This window comes from Ptiloglossa arizonensis, chromosome 1 (genome assembly GCF_051014685.1).
Source record: "Ptiloglossa arizonensis isolate GNS036 chromosome 1, iyPtiAriz1_principal, whole genome shotgun sequence".
In the NCBI taxonomy this organism is placed as follows: Eukaryota; Metazoa; Arthropoda; class Insecta; order Hymenoptera; family Colletidae; genus Ptiloglossa; species Ptiloglossa arizonensis.
In genome coordinates, this window is record NC_135048.1 from 13,211,389 (window position 1) to 13,231,037 (window position 19,649).

Below are 19,649 nucleotides of genomic sequence, written 5' to 3' on the forward strand. Positions count from 1 at the left end.
ATCCAAGGTTACATTTTTTAACGCTTCAAGGTCATCGATGTTCGTATCTAATCTCGAGATTCATCCTACGAATTTGTACGTATTTCTTTCCGAGTGCTCGAAATCACGAGCAAATTGTATCGTGTCAAATTGGGCTCGAAAAGGCGAACGTTTCTTGAGCTGTATATATTATTATTAGTAGAATTAATCTTGCGCGATCGATGTATATGAAGATGAAATATTCGTAAAACAAATTGAAACGGTCATTCACTATTTATTGATACTGACTGTCAATTCGAAAGAAACATCCAGGAAAGATTCGTTAGAGAATTGAAACAGTTACGGGTCATCCGTGACCCAACGATGTTAACTTGGAGATTGAATTTTTCCACTCAAAAGGAACGTCTCAGGACAGATTCGTAAAAATATTGAAACAAATGCGGGTCAACAATGACTCAAAAATGTCGATCACGGGTTTGAAAGGAATAGCCAAGAAAAAATTGGTAAAAAGACTGAAACAATTGTGGATTATCAATGACCCAACTTTACCAACTCCCATTTAAAAAGAAACATCTCAGGACAAATTCGTAAAAATGTTGAAACAATTGCGGGTCACCAATGACCTAACAATATCGATCACGGGTTCGAAAGGAAAAATCGAGGAAAAGCTGGTAAAAAAACTGAAACAATTGAGGGTTATCAATTACCCATTAATACCAACCCCCGGTTAAAAAGGAACAGCCTTGAAAAAATTGGTGAAAAGTTGCTGGTTCTCCGGCGACGTTTTTACCGAAAACACTTCGCTCTCGAATCACTAACGCGCAAACGATTCATTGAACGACGCGAACGTTGTCGTGTAGGGCTCGAAACAAAAGTTTCTCGCTCGGCTCGTCCGCCCGTGCGTTTATGATAATTAAATGACACGCTATTAACCATAAAAGAGACCCAGCGACAATATGGCTCGAAGTTACTTTACAACATCGCGAGACGAGTTGAAGCGGCACGCTCGCCGACTGATAACATTTCCAACGTAACAAGAAAGTTCGTTAGCGGGTCACGCGCGAACTTCCAGCGAACAAAAGCGGGCGAAGAATCCGACGAATTAAAAAAAAAAAAAAAAAAAAAAACACACAAAATGTCGCGAGCGATCGTTTCGTAGGCGACAACCTTTGTCGGTTTTTTTTCCGTGAAAGTCGATCGTTCCGCCTTGCGCATCGTTTTTAGTTGGCAACTTAATTAACACGTTGAACGTCACGTGCAGCTCCTCGTTACCGGACCTAATTAAAACGCCGCCGATACGAAATAATATTTCGAAAACATCCAAGTACGGCTCGACGCGCGTTAAAAATAACCATCGATCGCTTATGGCGGTCGAACGAGCGAGCGCACGGTTCTTCACATTGTGAAGAGAGAAGGGACAACCAGTACGCGGTAGGAATTGTGTTTCATTGATAAACAAATTTGTTTCATTGCTAAAAATTACCGACGTGTTTCGTCGGTTACCATGTGCCATCAGAGAGAACGATGAACGAAGAAATGTATTCTAATTTCTCGCGGTACTTCGGAATGTGAGGAAAAAATCAAAGTATTTAACAAGTGCATCGGTGCACTTCGAAATCGGGTGAATCTTGTCAACATTCGTACGTTCAAGTATATTTTCTCGAAAATATTTGAAAGAAACACTTGTACAATGTCTTCGAGAAGAAAATTTAACGCTCACGGAGAACAATGAGAGTTGTGACCTTTGTATCGATTATGACACTCGTCATCGAAACTTGAATCACAGGGCAAAGTGTCAATCGAAGTAAATCGTTAATGGAGATGCGAATACATCTTTGTGTCGGACAATATACGAATTCAGAGTATTTTCAAAAATATACGGTGATTCATAATTGCTTGTTCATAGTTCAGGGGGTGAATCTACGTACCAGGGTGAGTGAAAAATGTCCTATTAACGTATATACCTTAGTTTTAGAGTTATGGACAATCGAAGAAAATTCAGTGTACTCGCATCGACCTTTAAAATTTTTATTAGAGGTCGTTTAAAATCTATCGTATATTCAACGGAAGGCAACAATGTATTGTGCGTTGCGAAGAAGTTGACTTCTGCTAAAAATTGAAAATAGTATCGAATCGAACTGATAATAAATAATAATTGTTCGCCGCTGTCCATATTCCTCTATTACATGATACTACTTCTCTAAAGATGTATTCCGGCAATCTAACTTCAAAAAATCAATTTTTTTTTAACACTTTGGACATTTTCTTTAATCATTCGTATACTCTCATAAGGGATTTTTTACTCAGTAAAACTCAGATTTACCCCCTGAAGTATGAACATACATTTACGAATCACTCTGTATATTCCACTCGTAACGAAAGCAGAAGAAAAAAAATCCTCCCTCTTTTTCCTCTTCCTGTTATAAAACTCGAAAGTTATACGTCGGCGATAAATAATGGTACGTATCCCAAAAGTTTGGTCTTTTATCTTACGAACACCCTGTATAATCGATAGGTTCTAAATCCACGTAAGAGGGGATGACACGAAAATGGAAAACGCGTCCCAAAGGATGAACGTAAACTCCCGAAGAGTTTCATTATTAGTTTACTCTCCGTGCATGTCGCAAACGAGGTACAAAGGATAAGGGAAAAGATCGACGGCTCGGTGATCGATCACCGACGGTCGTAGTTTCATGTTTCGTTCGACCCCTTTCCCCTTAACAATTCATAAGAAGGTCGTGGCGGTATTTCAATGTTCGACGAAGGCGATCGTTCCATGTCAGAAGTCGAGCGGAGCAGCTTGAAAAAATCCCGCCGTTTGTTTTGCAAAAGTCCATCAGCTCCCTGGAGCACCGTTCTGACGGATGGCAGAGCCAGAAATCATTAAAACTTCTCGAAACTGGCTCTCCGGAGCGATGTCAAACGAAAGAAGCCCAAAGATATATCTCCCTCGAACGGGAAAGTTTCCTCCCTCGCGCGAACCCGAGCCACCCCTTCCACCTCTACACCACCACTACACCCTTTGCTGTACTTCCTGACTAAAAGCGGTATTCCGGAGGTGGTGTCCGCCAGAACGGAAAGTTAACTGATAAATAGCAGCTAATACTTTACCGGGCTCCTGCGTCTGCAACAATTTTGGACCCACTTAGACCGATGTCCCACGGGGGTGGGCAGAGGGGGCCAGATTTCTCACGCGCGAAATGCACCCACGGCATGGTTTTTGCCCTCCTTCCGGTGTCGACGACGATGAACGATCGTTTCCTCGGCTCGAGAAACTTCTTGCACACTTGTCTGATTCGTTCCCGAGGTGATGAGGGAATTTGTGGTATCTGGGTTGGCGTCCGTACCATTCGGATAGCTAGGATTTGTTTAAGAGTTTTGGCAATTGGGAACGTTAAACGAGAGTTAACCTCGAACGAGATGTTTGCTGGGGAAATACTCTGGAATTTTTTAGCGAATTGTCGGTGAAACTAATCGCGTGGCTGATTAAGGTGGAAGAATTTTCGTTACCTCGTTGAATGCGTTTAATATTTATTTGTCGTGATTTTTCCATCAGAGTGGAAAATTTTTATTGTGGACGATAAAATTTCGTTGCTATACGAATCGAGGTAAACTCTACAGTGCGTGTATACACTTTTCAAAATGCAGAGATCGCGTGGTACGTAGCATTAGCGCGAAGAGACGGGAGATGGAGCGGAGTGGGGGTAGACAGACGGTATGGTGGGGAGAACAGCCGCTCGTAGCCTTCACGGCCAAAACATCTGGCGTCGAGTGCGACTATCCACGAACTTTCTTACCTGTGACTACGTTTAATCCTTTCGCTACAACTGATAGCTATAGTTTCCGTAAGACACTACTTTTATACAACGGGGGACTATAGAAACTTACCACGATTCTCCGTACGTTTACTCCGACTTGGAGTTTGTCGACATTTAATTGAAACAAACTGATCAGGAAATTAGAAATACTTTGAAAAAAGATTTCTTCCTTTCGAAAAATTATTGACGAAGCAACTTTTCAGAGATGAATCTAAATGTTGACGACTGTCGACGCGCAAAGCATACACTTTTCTTCCTCCCCATTTATTCTACAGGGGCGTTCTAGTGGATAGGGCGGTAGTAGCAAAAGGGTTAACCCCTCGCGCAATTAGACAGCTGGAACGTCAATATTCCGGGCAACTGATCTCCAACTAACCCCAGGCAACCGTATCATAAATTCAGATTTTGAATAATCTTGACAGCACGGCCGACGATATTGGAGAATTCAAACGAGGCAAACGTAGCAGTAATTGGTTTCTATTGAAATTATTATAACTCTGATCTTATTTAAGAATCTTAAAATTACGAACTGGAAAAGCTATATATGAGCGCGTTGATAATTTGGGTACGGAACTTGTACAAAAAAAAAATAACTGTTTTCTGATTGTACACTTTATAATACAAAGGAATCGTTCTCGTAGTCTGTTAAATAAAAAATGAGCACCATAATTTGGTAGACCATACCTCGCACACGTTCGTACAACCAATATGTACAATAACGTAGTTCGATCAACAAGATTATTTCTATCTTCGTAAGATGTCGCGATTTGTAACTTTACAGTTCCAATAGATCGTAAACTAGAAACAACACACTGACTCTAATTAAATTGAATCTAATCTTCCCTTTGCTTCAATAAAAGAATTCTTATCGTATTCCTATCGATCACCCAACGAGTAGATACTACCTTGATCAAAAAGTTAAATCCGTTTTTTACACAAAATTTAATGCAAACTCGTTGATGCTCAAATGATGCCATTTTCAAAATCGAAGACACGAACAAAGGAGATGTGCTCAGTACAACGTAACTTTTACAAATATCAAGCTATGATGCTGAAATTGGAAGGAAGTGTTAATGACAGATATGGTAACCTAACAAAAAAAAAAAAGAAACAATCGGGTGATTGACAGCGACACACGGGGGGGGGGGGGGCAGTCCTAGAACTTTTTGATCAAGGTAGTATACATCGAAAAAAGAAAGTCGTTCAATTTCCAAAATGCACAAGAAACGAAGAATATACGCGAGATCAGGCTCGTTGAAAAATGATCCGAACCACCGAGTAGATAATCGAGCTCCGCCATCGACGAGAAAAACGCGAACTTTATTCGCGCGGCGAATACTAATTGGTGACATGAGCGCAGTACTCGCAGCGCGGTTCGGTCGAACTTTTCGAAAGCGAGGCTAATTCGGCCCGATGTCATTAACGTCTGTGATTCGCCGATAAATTATTCGGGGTAATTGGATTCGGGCCGGGCATAAAATCCGCTCGCGCAAAATTATCCAACGGTGGGTCTCGGCCCGACACGGTGGGTGAAACGTAGAGGACGAAGGGGTGACGCTCTCTGGGGAGACGTTTCACACACGGACAAACCGTAGAGGACAATCGGGATATCGCTGTACGCTGTTTACCGATATGACGATAGCTTATCGTCGAGTCGTGCGAAAGGCGTCGTTGAATCCCTGTGAAATCCACGCAAGCAGCCGCTGATCGGGGACCATCGAGCTGAATTAGACGAAGGTGGAACGTAGAGTTTGAAGTTCGACGGAAGTTGGGAAATTAGGATGCATTCGCTCGTCGGTGCTTAGAATTCGCTGCTCGTGTTGGTTATATAGCGAACGCCCTTCGTCCTTTTGCGAAAAACGTCAATTACATCCGTGCTACGCGCACGAGACGATCCGAGATCGTTGATTTCGTTGAAACGAGGGTGAGTTCTGAATTGAAGATTGTAACGGATCAAAAAGTACGAGAAAATCGTACATTCGATGGAGTAGTATCCCGCTTTCAAGTCACGCAGCCAGAATCGTTGCGTTACTCGAAAGCGGGGTAGCGATCGATTTTAATCTCGAAGACGGCACGAGAGGATAAGATCATTATTCTTGTATCCGAGGTTAAAATTTGATCTCGTGTTGACTGGATGTATCATTTATATGTGACGTTACCTGCCCACTGTAGACAAGCGGAATTTTTTTTTAAAGAAAATTAACATCTGGTAATATTTCTAGTCGTGATTAATTTTATTGCAGACACATCTGTCGGTGTGTATAACAAATCGAAAAGCACGAGAAAATCTAGTGTTGGAATAGACGCATAACATTCGATGCAGTAGTGTCCCGCTTTGAAGTCACACAACAGAGATCGTTGCGTTGCTCGAAAGCGGGGTAACGTCAATTTTAATCTCAAAGCGAACGCGAGAGACTAGGATCGTTACTCTCGAATCCGTGGTGAAAATTTGATCTCGAAATCGGATATCGACTCTAAATATCACTTACGTGTGACGTTGCCTGGCCGCGTTAGACGAGCGGAACTTTTTTTCTCAAAAGAAGACCATCGTCTGGTAATATTTCCAGTCGTGATTAATTTTATTACAGACACATCCATCGGTGTGTATAACAAATCGAAAAGCACAAGAAAATCTAGTGTTGGAATAGACGCATAGCATTCGATGCAGTAGTGTCCCGCTTTGAAGTCACACAACAGAGATCGTTTCGTTGCTCGAAAGCGGGGTAACGTCAATTTTAATCCCAAAGCGAACGCGAGAGACTAGGATCGTTACTCTCGAATCCGTGGTGAAAATTTGATCTCGAAATCGGATATCGACTGTAAATATCACTTACGTGTGACGTTGCCTGGCCGCGTCAGACGAGCGGAACTTTTTTTCTCAAAAGAAGACCACCGTCTGGCAATATTTCCAGTCGTGATTAATTTTAACCCGTTATTGCAGGCACATTCGTCTGCGCGTCGACCAAACGAGACACCCCGTTGATGCAGCCGAGGACATCCAGCCGCAAATAGAACTCGCGCGACGAGCAGGGGTGAGTCCGGCTATTTTTAATCCGTCGACGCTGCACGCTCGTTACGTGCTTCGATTTTATGATAATGCGAGCCCTCCGCGCTAACGAGGTAACGTTCGACGCCCGATAACCATACCCAGGGTTACGCGCGACCCCTCCCCTCCTTCTACTACTCCCCCACCCCAACCCACCCCACCCCACCCCCTCCTGAGAATCGATTCCCCGCCGCGGTGTTCCTCGGGGGCATTGCGCGAATTAATTGGAGTACGCGCGAAAGGGACACTGTTTCCTGGAGACCTCGCGCGCCCGCCCTTTGTAAACTCTTTATTCGGGAACGGTAAATTGCACGCGGCGCCGAGCGCCTCCTCCTCTGCACGACGGGATTAAAAGGCAAAAACGGGGAGTGGTGGGGGTCGGAGTGGGGGACTTTTGAAAGGGGGAATTCTTCTCGGAAATTCACGGTCTACGGATACGAAAGGAAAGAAACAGGCGTCGAAAAGTCCTAGCCAAGAGCGAGACCGTACCGGTGAACGTTGCGCGTACGAGCGAGAGAAAGACAGAACGGAGGAAACACTGAAACCGGCGAGCGAAGGGACGACCGCGAATTAATTAAGAGGCTGTGAGATACCGCGCAGCAAATAAGACCCGGAACTACCGAGACCTCCGCCGCCAAAATATTTGGTGCGGATTACTGGATGCCGAGACGCCAATGACGAGAGGGCTGCGATGCAACCCTGGACTTTGTGGAATTTTGTGCCCGGCGACGATCTTGGAAACGTTTTCAGATGTGTTTCGCGAGGATGAAAGACACCGTCACGGAACCAAGTCGGCCAACTGCGATAAAAAGTAATACAAAAGTAATACTCGCGAATTTTTAGGTTAGGGCACGGAGTGCCGCGATTGCAGATAGAAACGAACAGGGAAAAGAAGAAGACCGCGAGGATATAATTGAAACTTAAACGGGTACTTCTCTTGGGGATTTTTGAGGTTAAGGAGTACGGCCAAGATTGTAACTCGAAACGGTTGTAACGTTTTTAAGAAATTTTTAGGTTAGAAACTTTCGAGATGTTATCAACACGTGCCGAAACGACGAGGCTACGGAGTTAACATCGCGGAGAAACTTCCAATGGACGAACTGTTGATCGCTTTGTAACTTTAAAATTATAATAAGATTTCGTTTCCACGCCGGTGCTTCGGTTAACGATAAAGCGAAATGTTCAGCATTCGGGGAATCGGTTACTATTGAAACTTAAACAGACACAGCGCTCTCGAGAAATGTTGAGGTTAAGGAGCACGGTCGAGATTGAAACTCGAAGCGGTTGGTAACGTTTTTAAGAAATTTTGAGGTTAGAAACTTCGGAGATGTTACGTAGGAACACGTGCCGAAAGGAAACTATGAATATTGTAGAAACTTCCACCGAACGAACCGTTATTACAATACAACTTTTATTCCGTTCCACGGCTTTGGTTAACAACCGAACAAAGTATCCGGCATTTGTACCGAGATATTTAGCTCTCCCAACACGGTGTCTGTCAATATTCAATTTCCCATCGAAGCGAAATCCTGATGTGCTATATAATTGGCCTAAAACTGTCGACCTTTCCGTTCAATAGACCGCGTATCGAGTATCCAAAAGGACGATGTCATCGAATTCGTAGTGTAGTCGAGCTAAAACATTCGAGTACCCCGTTCGTTCATACCTGTCGTTCAATGTTCCACCGACAAGACGAGCAATCAACCTTCTGGTTGGCTACACCAATAACACAAATGAAGCTCTGATGCGTCATAATTATGCCATTCACTGCACCAGGTGGTCAATATTCAAATAATATCGCGGTCGGGGTCCGATGTGCTCGCAATCTCGGTCGCAATACGGTTTAATCTGTATCCCGCCGACAGCACGAGTGGAAACACGATACAGTGCAATTGATACGGAGCAACCGAGCCGATCGTTTACAGCTACGACTGCTCAGTGTCCCGGGGAGGCGTATGGAACAAAGACACCGCTCGTGATTGATCCTATCGCGTGAAAAACACCGGGCCAAGCAGTTTCCTGGAAAAATGGAAGCCATGGAGAGTGAGACGTCTGCGTCGATTCTCAGCGGGGGTCTCGAGCACGCTGCGAGTACCTACGTGCACCGTGTGTACACAAATGAAGTCGATGTTGTACGAGCGCATCCTTTCCAAGTGTCTCTGGCGACGTCTGAAAGAGGAAGAGAAATAACGGGAACAAGGGACAGGAGGATAGGTTGAAGAATGTGCACTCAACGTGATTGGCGCAGCGACGGTGCACGGCAGACCGAGCTGTCTGCATGAAAACTTGAGAACTTCCGGGAGCACTCGTGTGCGTATGCCCTTCGCGCGAGCCACCCTTCGCTGCGTCTTCCTAAAACGACCAAACAATACTCTCAGCTCGACTCGCGATTTACTCGGGGAATTTCGAGAAACGCTGTTGACGCGTGACGTTCGGGTCCAATCGGTTTACGATCACCGCTGCTATTCACTCACTGAAGAATGACTAGTTCCAACGACGAAGAATTAACAGAAAGTCCTCGATTGTACCACGAATACACCAACAGGGTAAACTTACACGAATAGAATCGCTGTAGACGTTTTCTTCAATTCTAATGTATTCTTTAAAGAAGCAATTCTTCCAGGAATAAATTTTAGCAGTATCGCAAAGAGTTGGGAGCAAGTGATTCGAGATTGTCTTTGATCGATAAAGTAAGTTTACCCGAATGGGATCGCTTTAGAAATTTGTTTAAATTGTAATTTATTCTTTAAAGAAACAATTCTTTGGAAAAAGGAAATTCTTCCTCGTGAAAATGTCCACACTCGCAAAAAATAGAAAACAGGTAATCAAAGATTGATTTATTCAGGATCGCTTTAGAAATTTTTATAAATTGTAATTTATTTTTTAAAGAAACAATTCTTTGAAAAAAGGAAATTCTTCCTCGTGAAAGTGTCCGCACTCGCAAAAGATAAAAGACAGGTAATCAAAGATTGATTTGTTCAGGATCGCTTTAGAAATTTTTAAAAATTGTAATATATTTTTCAAAGAAGCAACCTTTCATCGAATAAATTTCAACGCTAATTGATCGCTCCGAGTATAAAATAAGTATTTCTATCGAAATTGAGAGATTACTTTTGCGCTACTTTTAATGGAAATACTAGGAACTAATTGTTCCAGCCGAATGACTTCGTTCGGTATTCATATTTTCTTTCTCGAGTAACAACTTTTTCCCGGAATACCGTGACTCAAGGAAACCGCGCAATTATTCTATGAATATTCGAAAAATTCCGAGGATTTCCCAGGAAAACAACGAGCTCGGCTGCAGTGTGCTAAATAATTCAATTGCATTAAACCCGGAAGCGGACGGTTAATTAACGGTCTGCGGATCGGCGTGGTGCGTTTTGCCTTCGATCGCGAGCACAACAGGAAAACCGTGTAGAAAAATAAGGGTATCGATCCACGCGAAGGGACAGAGAATTCTAATACTCTCGCGTCGCAGAGAGAATGGCAAAACTTTCATCCGTCTCGTTTTTCGCGAAATTCAATCGCCAGAAGCCGTTGTTTTCAATTCAATAAAGTCGATCGAAGCCGTACAAACCGTTCATCAATATCGTGTATCTCTTTTCTTAACGTTTTCGATCAACAGTTCGCGATCATCTTTAAAATTATCGAAACGTCTAGATAAATCTAAATTAAACGTTCTACAATAAACTATAATGGGACAAGGTGACAAAAAACGAAGAAAATAAGAACACTTGCAGTAATAAAAAAATAAGTGGACATTGTCGTACGCGACATTGTTATACAATTGTCTTTCGCGTGTTTAACTACGTTACAAAGAAATTGAACACGAAGGAACAGAAGCACAAATATTTATTCGATTATTATTGATACGCGAAATCCTCGGTTAATATTATTTTTCTCATTAGATTTTCTTATTATTATGCGTCTTGTTGTATCATTTCTTGCAAAACGATACTTTGAAGCACCAGAAATTTTGTATCGTTAAACTTGGATTAGTGTACACGACCGTCGCAGCTCCGGGTAGATTCAGCTCGGCTGGGTCGACTTTAGCTTCATTTCGAAGATTGGAATTAACACTGGCCGTGTAAATCGACAGATTGGTCGGGAGGTTCAACTTAGTCTTGGCGTCCACAGTGATCTCATTGTCGGAGAAGTTGATCAAAAGGGCGACAACGTTCGTACCGTATCTGCGAACGACACCCAGAACGTTGTCGGTGACCAAGCTCACTTCGAGGGAGCCTTCGGCCACCGTGAGAGTTTTCTTCAGCGTTACCAGAGCTTCGAACACTTTGTAATGAGAAACGTTTGCCTCTTTCTGCGCTGCCAGGTTCAGAGTCTTGTAGTTTTCGTGGACAGGCAACCAGGTTAGGATCCTATCGGAGAATCCCGCGCTAGTGGTGTTGTCCCATTGGAACGGTGTCCTCGCGGGGTCTCTGGACTTCAAGAAGTATCTGATCGGTCCTGCGTTGCAACCAGCTGGATCCACAGTCTCGCTGTACGTAAACTTCCTATCTTCCATCCCAATTTCATCGCCATTGTACACGACAGCCACTCCCGGTAGAATCATAGACAACATGTTAATCTGATCGGCGCGATTGCTACCGAACCTTGTAGCAACACGGGAGTTGTCGTGATTACCTATGACCCAGTTAGCCACATTCCGTTGTCTTGGGATGCTTTTCATCCACTGATCGATCAGTCTCTTAAAGTCAGCAGCGGTGGAGTTTTTGTTCAAGTTCCTGATAAATATGAAGTTGAAGGGAACGTTGGACCCTGAATTGTAGTACTTGATCGTCAGGTTGTACAACGTGTATGCTTCGGTGAGAATCATCCTGGTGCTGGACATGGTTCTACCGGAGTGTTCGTCCATCAGCTTCCGCCATTCCTTTAGGGTTTCGTAGGTTTCGTTCTGATCCTTCGTGTAGATATGGTCCAGACTATCGTAGTCGTCCGCGGGGATATCTGTCACGTTCGCCTTGGGCTCGTCCAGGAACCTAGTGTCCTCGAACATGTGATTGATCGCGTCGATGCGAAAACCATCGACCCCACGGTTCATCCAAAACGTCAACACGTTCTTCATCTCCTGGTTGAGGGCCTGGCTGTTGTAGTTCAGGTCTGGCTGGCCTGTCGCGAACTGGTGCAGATAGTACTGATTCCTGTCACTGTTCCACTCCCAGGCAGAACCTTGGAAGGCGCTTAACCAATTGTTCGGCGGGTGTCTGGTCCCATTGATGATCCTGGCGTCCTTCCAAATATAATACTCGTCGTAGGGTTTGATTCTCAACACGCTTTTCTTGAACCACGGGTGCTCGTCAGAGCTATGATTGGGCACGAAATCCAAGATCACCTTCAGCTGGAATACCTTGGCCATAGCCACGAGCTTGTCGAAGTCTTCCAGGGTACCGTAATCCGGGTCAATGTCCGTGAAGTTGGAAATATCGTAACCGAAATCAACCTGTGGACTCTTGTAGATGGGCGATAACCAAACAGCCGTAACGCCCATTTCCGCGAGATGTCCAATTCTGTCTGTGATGCCATTCAGGTCCCCGATACCGTCTCCGTTGCTGTCTCTGAAGCTCCTTGGGTATATCTGGTACACCACAGCGTTCTGGTGCCAGTCCAGTTTACTGAACCCCGAAGAAGAAAGATCGTTGCCGAGCGCGATGCTCAGCAACAACGCGATCACTGCTAACCGAATCATGGTGAAACTACTGAAGACGACACACTCTGAGCCGTATTTATAACACACCACTGTTATAAAAATCGGATAAGCGACAGAGATACGGAATCAATCATTTCATCGATTGCGTTGATAAGAGATTAATCGAATGATCGACAATAGCGTGATGCTTAGCTTAGCAGGACTAGTGTAATATCAGGTGTGTAGACTTTCCGGGCAATTAGAAGATTAGGATCCACCCGGGTAGTTCGCGGTAACTTTTCGCGAATTTACTAAGCCAATTAGATATAGTGGTTATCTAGGTTCGTAACTAATCATGACACGTCTACGGAGAATGACTCCCTCAAGGTCCAACGTACTCTTACGATATTCGTTTTTCCAGGAAGGTGGAAATCTGTGTGTCGTGCGCGTTTATACTGTCAATTATCAGTGTAAATGGCAAGAAGAGATTCTTTCGTATCGATATCTGAACTGTATGTCATCGCTCCAAGTGGGTCGCTCTCAATCGATCCAAACGTTTACCCAACACCTTTCCAAACACCAGTGTCTCGATCTTTACTCTTCTCTCTACTCGATCTCTCTACTTTCTCAGTCGTTATTCTCAGTCGTGACGGACATTTGCTCATAATTTCTCGTATTGAGCAAATCTTCGTGAAATCGATACACCGTCGTGAGATGCTACGAATCATTACTCAACGATAATTACTCAACGATCGTTACTCAACGATCGTTACTCAACTCAGACACTTTGACCTCGTGCACCGATCTTGGAACTTCACGCGTGGCCGGTGATCTGTTGTGCCGCGCGAACTCTGACGAAGCCTCTGTTCGTCGTGGTACGTTTCTGAAAAGTATGCTCGCCACTTGTACGGTGGGGAGGGATGGTGGGGCGAAACTTCCTCAGAGGGTGTAATGCACCCCCAGGCGTGCAACGTTCGCCCCCGATAAGATTCTTCGAGGCGCGCGGCCACTTGGGAAATGGTAAACACCTAAGCCCGCACGATCTCGCGTGTTCGCCGCGTTTATGCGTGCCGGCCTCGTAACTGCTATCGCGGCAGTCGCTAATTATACAGTTGGCCGCGGTCTAGCAGGACCATTTCTTACCTCGCGGGTGTCGGGGCCAATTTAAGGTTCGCGCGAGACTCCAGACCAACCGCGAATAAAATGGCCGTACGTTCACAACCGACTCACAATTTCCCATTGCGTCGGGTTCCGTGGGAATATGAATAAATTGAAACACGATCGAAACCTTTCGTTGCCAGAGATGACGGCTCGGATATTGATGCAATTTGTTGCTCGGATTCATGATCGGTCATATCCACGGTTGTTTGTGTTCCTTTAACTCGAGTGGATGGCAAACGCGACAGCAAAACTCGGATGATGGAATTTCATCCGGCTACCTCTTCGGGGACTCGTTTGAATTTGATCGATTCGCGTGTTGATAATCGGTGGTTCTGACTTTCGAGCATCGGGCAAAACGCTACTGTGTTATTGTATTTTTTCATTTTTTTTCTAGGTTAATATTATTTTTACTCACACTATTTCTCTTTCTCTATTTATAATTATGATTTTACTTTTATGTTCGTTGATTTGTAATTTACGATTATTCATAGGTAGTTAACGTTATTTTATTGTTTTGTTTTTTAATTTCTAACGTAAATTTATATTATTCTTGTTTCTAATATTTCCCTCGCTCTTTATTTATAATTGTGACTTTGCTTTCATATTCATAAGTTTATAATTTATGATTATTCATAGGTAGTCAACATTATTATATTATTTCGTTTATTAATTTCTAGCCTAAATTTATATTATTCTTGTTTCTAATATTTCCCTCTCTCTTTATTTATAATTGTGACTTTACTTTCATATTCATAGGCTTATAATTTACGATTATTCACAGGTAGTCAACATTATTGTATTATTTTGTTTTTTAATTTCTAGCCTAAATTGATATTATTCTTACTTCTAATATTTCCCTCTCTCTTTATTTATAATTGTAATTTTGCTTTTATATTCATAGATTTATAATTTATGATTATTCATAGGTAGTCAACATTATTGTATTATTTTGTTTTTTAATTTTTAACCAAAATTTATATTATTCTTGCTTCTAATATTTCCCTCTCTCTTTATTTATAATTGTGACTTTGCTTTCATATTTACATGTCTATAATTTACGGTTATTCATTGATAATCAATACTAACGTATTACTCTATTTCCTAATTGGATGTTAGCTTTGGTCCTATCACATTTCTCTCCAATTATAATTATGATTTTACTTTCGTACTTACGAGTTTGTAAATTACGATTGTTCGTAGTTAATCGGTACTTATCTATTGTATCGACGAGCGTGTTCCATAGTGTATATATTTATATCGTGCACATATATTTAGATGACCCATAGTCGTGCAAATGGAACCTACTTCATCGATTTCCAGAGGAAAACCTACTCGCCCGTGTTGTCTTCCGACACGTCCAACGGGGTCAAAATGATCCATCAAAGTTTCGATCCGCGATAAAACTGAAATTTTCAATCGGTGGATGAACGATTTGAAACAAACCGCGCAAAAAGATACCGGGAGTCTACCGACTGCCGATACTCGTCAAATTTGCGAGGTATTGCGGGCATGGAAAAAAAAAAAATGGCACGGAAACCCACTCTTCCCGAATCGATTGGAACAGTGTCGTGGATAAAGGAAACGTTTTCCCCAAAATCGCTCGCAAAAATGTGCTTTGACGCGCGTTATTTTGCACAGAAGCGAGAAACGATCCCACCGCGTAATGGAATATGGCTCGCCTCCCGATCCCGGGAATATGCTTTCATTCTGGCTACAAAAACCATTTTTTTTTTTTTTTTTTCGACCATGCGCGAAAATAAAGAGTGCCCCGGTCTCCTCGTGAAAGAATAAATCGAAAATGTGGAATAAATTGTTTTTTATGCCGGGTTCCGTTTTCAAGAAAATCAATTTTAAAAATATACAGTACGCGCACGCTTCGATCGAGCATCACTCAGTTCGTTATTCATTTTTATTCAAGTCTGCGTTCGTAAACATCGATTACAGCGCGGTGTATACTTAACATCTATCGAAATACGAACGATCGATAGACAAGTGCCGCTCGAAAAATCGCGCTTCGAAAATTTTTGAGATCGATCATTCTCGAAAACGAAGTCTTGAGGGAAAAGAATTTCGCTCGATATTTTCGATGGATTCTTATACGAGTAATCACACCCTATTCGCCGATGCTACATTTTTCAAGACACACCGTGTATGCACGATAAACTCCTCTCGGCAAATCGGGTTAACAACTTCAATTTCGTTCGATCGATTCTTTTCGAAACGAAGTGAACGGAATTAATCAAAAAAGAAAAAAAAAAAAAAATCGGAAAAGTCAACCATTACCAACACATTAAACTAACGTTACGCGTAAATTTTAAAAACAATTTACACGTTCTTGATGTTATATCTCCCCGCTAAATTTTGTCCCAGCAATTTAGATGAAGATAGCCCAATGTTGAAGGTTTCGAATTTTAAACGCGAATTGTTTCCCGCCTCGCTTGTTCCGCAAGGACGATAACAGTTATATAATAAATTTCGGCGCATAATACGCGCAGACAATAAAACGTAACGGTGTGTTTTGCGAAAGAACACTTGCGCGCGCGTGATTTACGCCCAAAGATACACGCAGATTCAGCGGCGAGTAAAGACTAACATGATACCCGTGTAGAAACGCTACCGCGAAACGGGAACAAAGTTTCGCCCCGAGCATTATTTATGCGCGTAATTTTCTTCTTGGCTTATTGCGAACTGCATTCATTCATTGTTCGCGCCCGTGCCGGGGACAATTTCACTGAAACAATGAATTATTCACGCTATAAACATTCGTTTCTCCCGCGCTGTTATCAGTCTTCCACCGGCAAGCTTCCGGTTCATGAGACGCTTCTCTTTCTTTTTTTAATCGTCGCCAAAGGAAAAAAAGGAATTTTTTTCACGGTGCGAGGTACACGCTAACGAAAAAACCTTGCGATTCGAAATTCTGATTGAAATTGTGAATTGTAACATTTAAATAAAATTCTGCGGGTAACGCAGCTCGTTCAACAGGTACGACCGCGAATCTGCTGGTAATACGTACACGCATCTTTGTCAATTAGTGTAACGTTTGCAGCGTTATTTTTCCCTCATCATTGATAATACATTTGTCGAGAAGAATTGTCCTGGTATTGTTTCATCGAGGCGATCGGTTTTTAATGGATCGAGATTTGATTCGTATTTATTACGTCTTGTAGTACTGTCCGTCAGGTTGTCATCTCCTTTACTTTTAAGTATATTTCACTTGCTCTCGCTGTATCTCATTCTCGTTTCTGATGTGTACAAGTCGAGAGGGTCAAAGGTTGCACACACACTTGCATCTCAGATTGTTACACGACAGTTTCTAACCTGTAACAATTTACAAGACGATAGTATGTGTGTCATCTCACTTACGATTTTGTATTCTACTAGCAGTTGATTATAAGGTACTATGTGTTGTATTCCACAAGCAGTTGGTTGTACAATACTATGTGTTATATTGCACAAGCAGTTGGTTATACGATACTATGTGTTGTATTCCACAAGCAGTTGATTATAAGATACCATGTATTGTATTCCACAAGCAATTGATTATAAGATACTATGTGTTGTATTCTACAAGCAGTTGGTTATAAGATACCATGTGTTGTATTCCACAAGCAATTGGTTATACGATACTGTTTGTTGTATTCCACAAGCAGTTGGTTGTACGATACTGTTTGTTGTATTCCACAAGCAGTTGGTTATAAGATACCATGTATTGTATTCCACAAGCAATTGGTTATAAGATACTATGTGTTGTATTCCACAAGCAGTTGGTTGTACGATACTACGTGTTGTATTCCAGAAGCAGTTGTTTGTACGATACTATTTGTTGTATTCCACAAGCAGTTGGTTATACGATACTGTTTGTTGTATTCCACAAGCAGTTGGTTGTACAATACTATGTGTTATATTGCACAAGCAGTTGGTTATACGATACTATGTGTTGTATTCCACAAGCAGTTGGTTATAAGATACTATGTGTTGTATTCCACAAGCAGTTGTTTGTACGATACTGTTTGTTGTATTCCACAAGCAGTTGGTTATACAATACTGTTTGTTGTATTCCACAAGCAGTTGGTTGTACGATACTGTTTGTTGTATTCCACAAGCAGTTGGTTGTACGATACTGTTTGTTGTATTCCACAAGCAGTTGGTTGAACGATACTACGTGTTGTATTCTACGAGCAGTTGGTTGTACGATATTACGTGTTGCTAATAATTTTATTTATTGGAAAACTTGCTCACCCTCCACGAAAGTTTCACGGGGAATAGAATTGCACGTAACATCAAACACGTTTCCGACGGTAATCCGGAGACTAAGTTCTAACGCATCGAGGTTTATCCCTTTACTCTCGAAAAGCGACTCTTAGTCATTGTAGAATTCAGCACGGTAGTTCTCATCATATCGCGCTATAATATGGAATATTATATCGCAAAGTGTAAAAATGTATAAAATATTGAGCTACAAAAAAATTACATTCCAAATTACATGTAATTCTTCTTATAACAATTTTGTTCGGGTGACTAGTTCTTCGACAAAGAAGTATCTTCGAGTGCAAAGGGTTGAACTAAACCTATCACCTAACTTACGTTTTTGTATTCTACACTCAGTTGGTTGCACGATACCGTGTGTGGTTTGTATTTTTTGTTATTGTGCAACTTGCTCACCTTTCACAAAAGGTTCACGGTGGATAAAATTGTACACGACACCGAACACCCAGCGTGTTTCCTCTGACGGTCCAGACACGAGGTTTTAAGTTAATTTTCATAGATTTGGGGGGAGGGTGAAAGCTTTTCACGATGTGCGATCGCTTCGAAAGGGCAACAGAGACGAGGGATTGGCATGGCTCTGTTGTAACGAGACCACCGTTATGTCAGCCACCCTCGCTGCCAAGGGGTAGTCAAACAACCCCCTCGCAGTTTACGGCCGTAATTAACTTCCTAGGTTATTAGCCCTCGTTCGCGGTTGTACCCTGCTACTCCGCAGGACTCTGTCTCACCAGTCTTTCCCCAGGAAATCCTCCCTCTTGCATCCCTCTTCGCGTCTCGAGTTTCATCCGTCGCGTACGAGACGTTTTTCCACGAACTTCGTAGTGGACGGTTCGCGGTTACTCTATAAATAAATCAAATTTACAGGGGACCGTTTCTACGAACTATTCCTCTCGGGGAGCGATTCTATTTATTAAAGTGGCTGCCGCTCCGAGTCCTCGGATTTTTTTCCTCGTGAATTTTCCAATTTCCCGCCACTCGATTAAAGTGGGTCGGTTCAAAGAAACGATCGGTACTCTCGTTCTCGAATCTTTATCTGTAACGTTCACTCGTATACGGGGACGAAATTTTCTATTTAATCCAACGACAAATAATGATGCATCACGGTCGTGGAACGGTATCGTAGAATCGTTTAAATCGACCAAGAATCGTGTTCACCGATGAGGTTGTACCGGAAGAGAAAGTACCTATAACGAATTAACCAACGCTCTCGTAAAATGTGGACCGCGGTTGGAACAACAAAATAGAATTCGCAAAATACATTTCACAGGATGATTATCATCGAACAGATCGTCGAGAACGAAAGAGAACGTGCGGTAATCGAGCGCGTGTAAAAGCGTCGCGCGTGTTACACGCGTAACACTAAACAGTCGCGCGTATTCAGGGGCTGCAAATTAATTAACCGGCGCCCATGCATTATTATCGGAAGCACAACACGCGCGGGCAATGCGATCCTAATTAAATTTTCAGTCCGCGCGAGTCCATCCGGTAAATCAACATAGTCTGAATACCATGAAATTGAATGAAAGCACGTTCTTCGAATAATTGCGGCGACGTACGGGAGCGATGTAACGCGCCATTGGCAGCCCCGAAAATTGCAAACATCATGCTACTCTCGTTATTTGGGTACCCATTCAACGTTGACAGCTCCGTAGATTCTTGGTGTCGGGGAATTAGGTAACAGACGTATGCATACCCGATACATCCCGCTACCATTCAAGCTGGAAGCGTGTTGCTG

The 19,649-nt window shown here is 42.7% G+C and overlaps 2 protein-coding genes across 6 annotated transcripts in view; one reads left to right on the forward strand and one right to left on the reverse strand.

Moving 5' to 3' along the window:
- Window positions 1–19,649, forward strand: part of LOC143149432 (uncharacterized) — a 284,472-nt gene that overhangs the window by 199,438 nt on the left and 65,385 nt on the right. For 4 of the 5 annotated variants that reach the window (XM_076316774.1, XM_076316790.1, XM_076316781.1 and 1 more), the window contains one exon: window positions 6,739–6,829. The gene's annotated coding sequence lies outside the window, so the exon portion shown is untranslated. Of the gene's footprint in view, window positions 1–5,657; window positions 5,722–6,738; window positions 6,830–19,649 lie in introns of those variants that run through there. The other variant, XM_076316807.1, reaches the window with a different exon arrangement.
- On the reverse strand, window positions 9,960–12,473 carry Hbg2 (alpha-glucosidase). The gene has a single exon (XM_076306108.1). It carries the CDS (start codon window positions 12,347–12,349, stop codon window positions 10,781–10,783), a length of 1,569 nt encoding a protein of 522 aa, XP_076162223.1. The 5' UTR covers window positions 12,350–12,473; the 3' UTR covers window positions 9,960–10,780.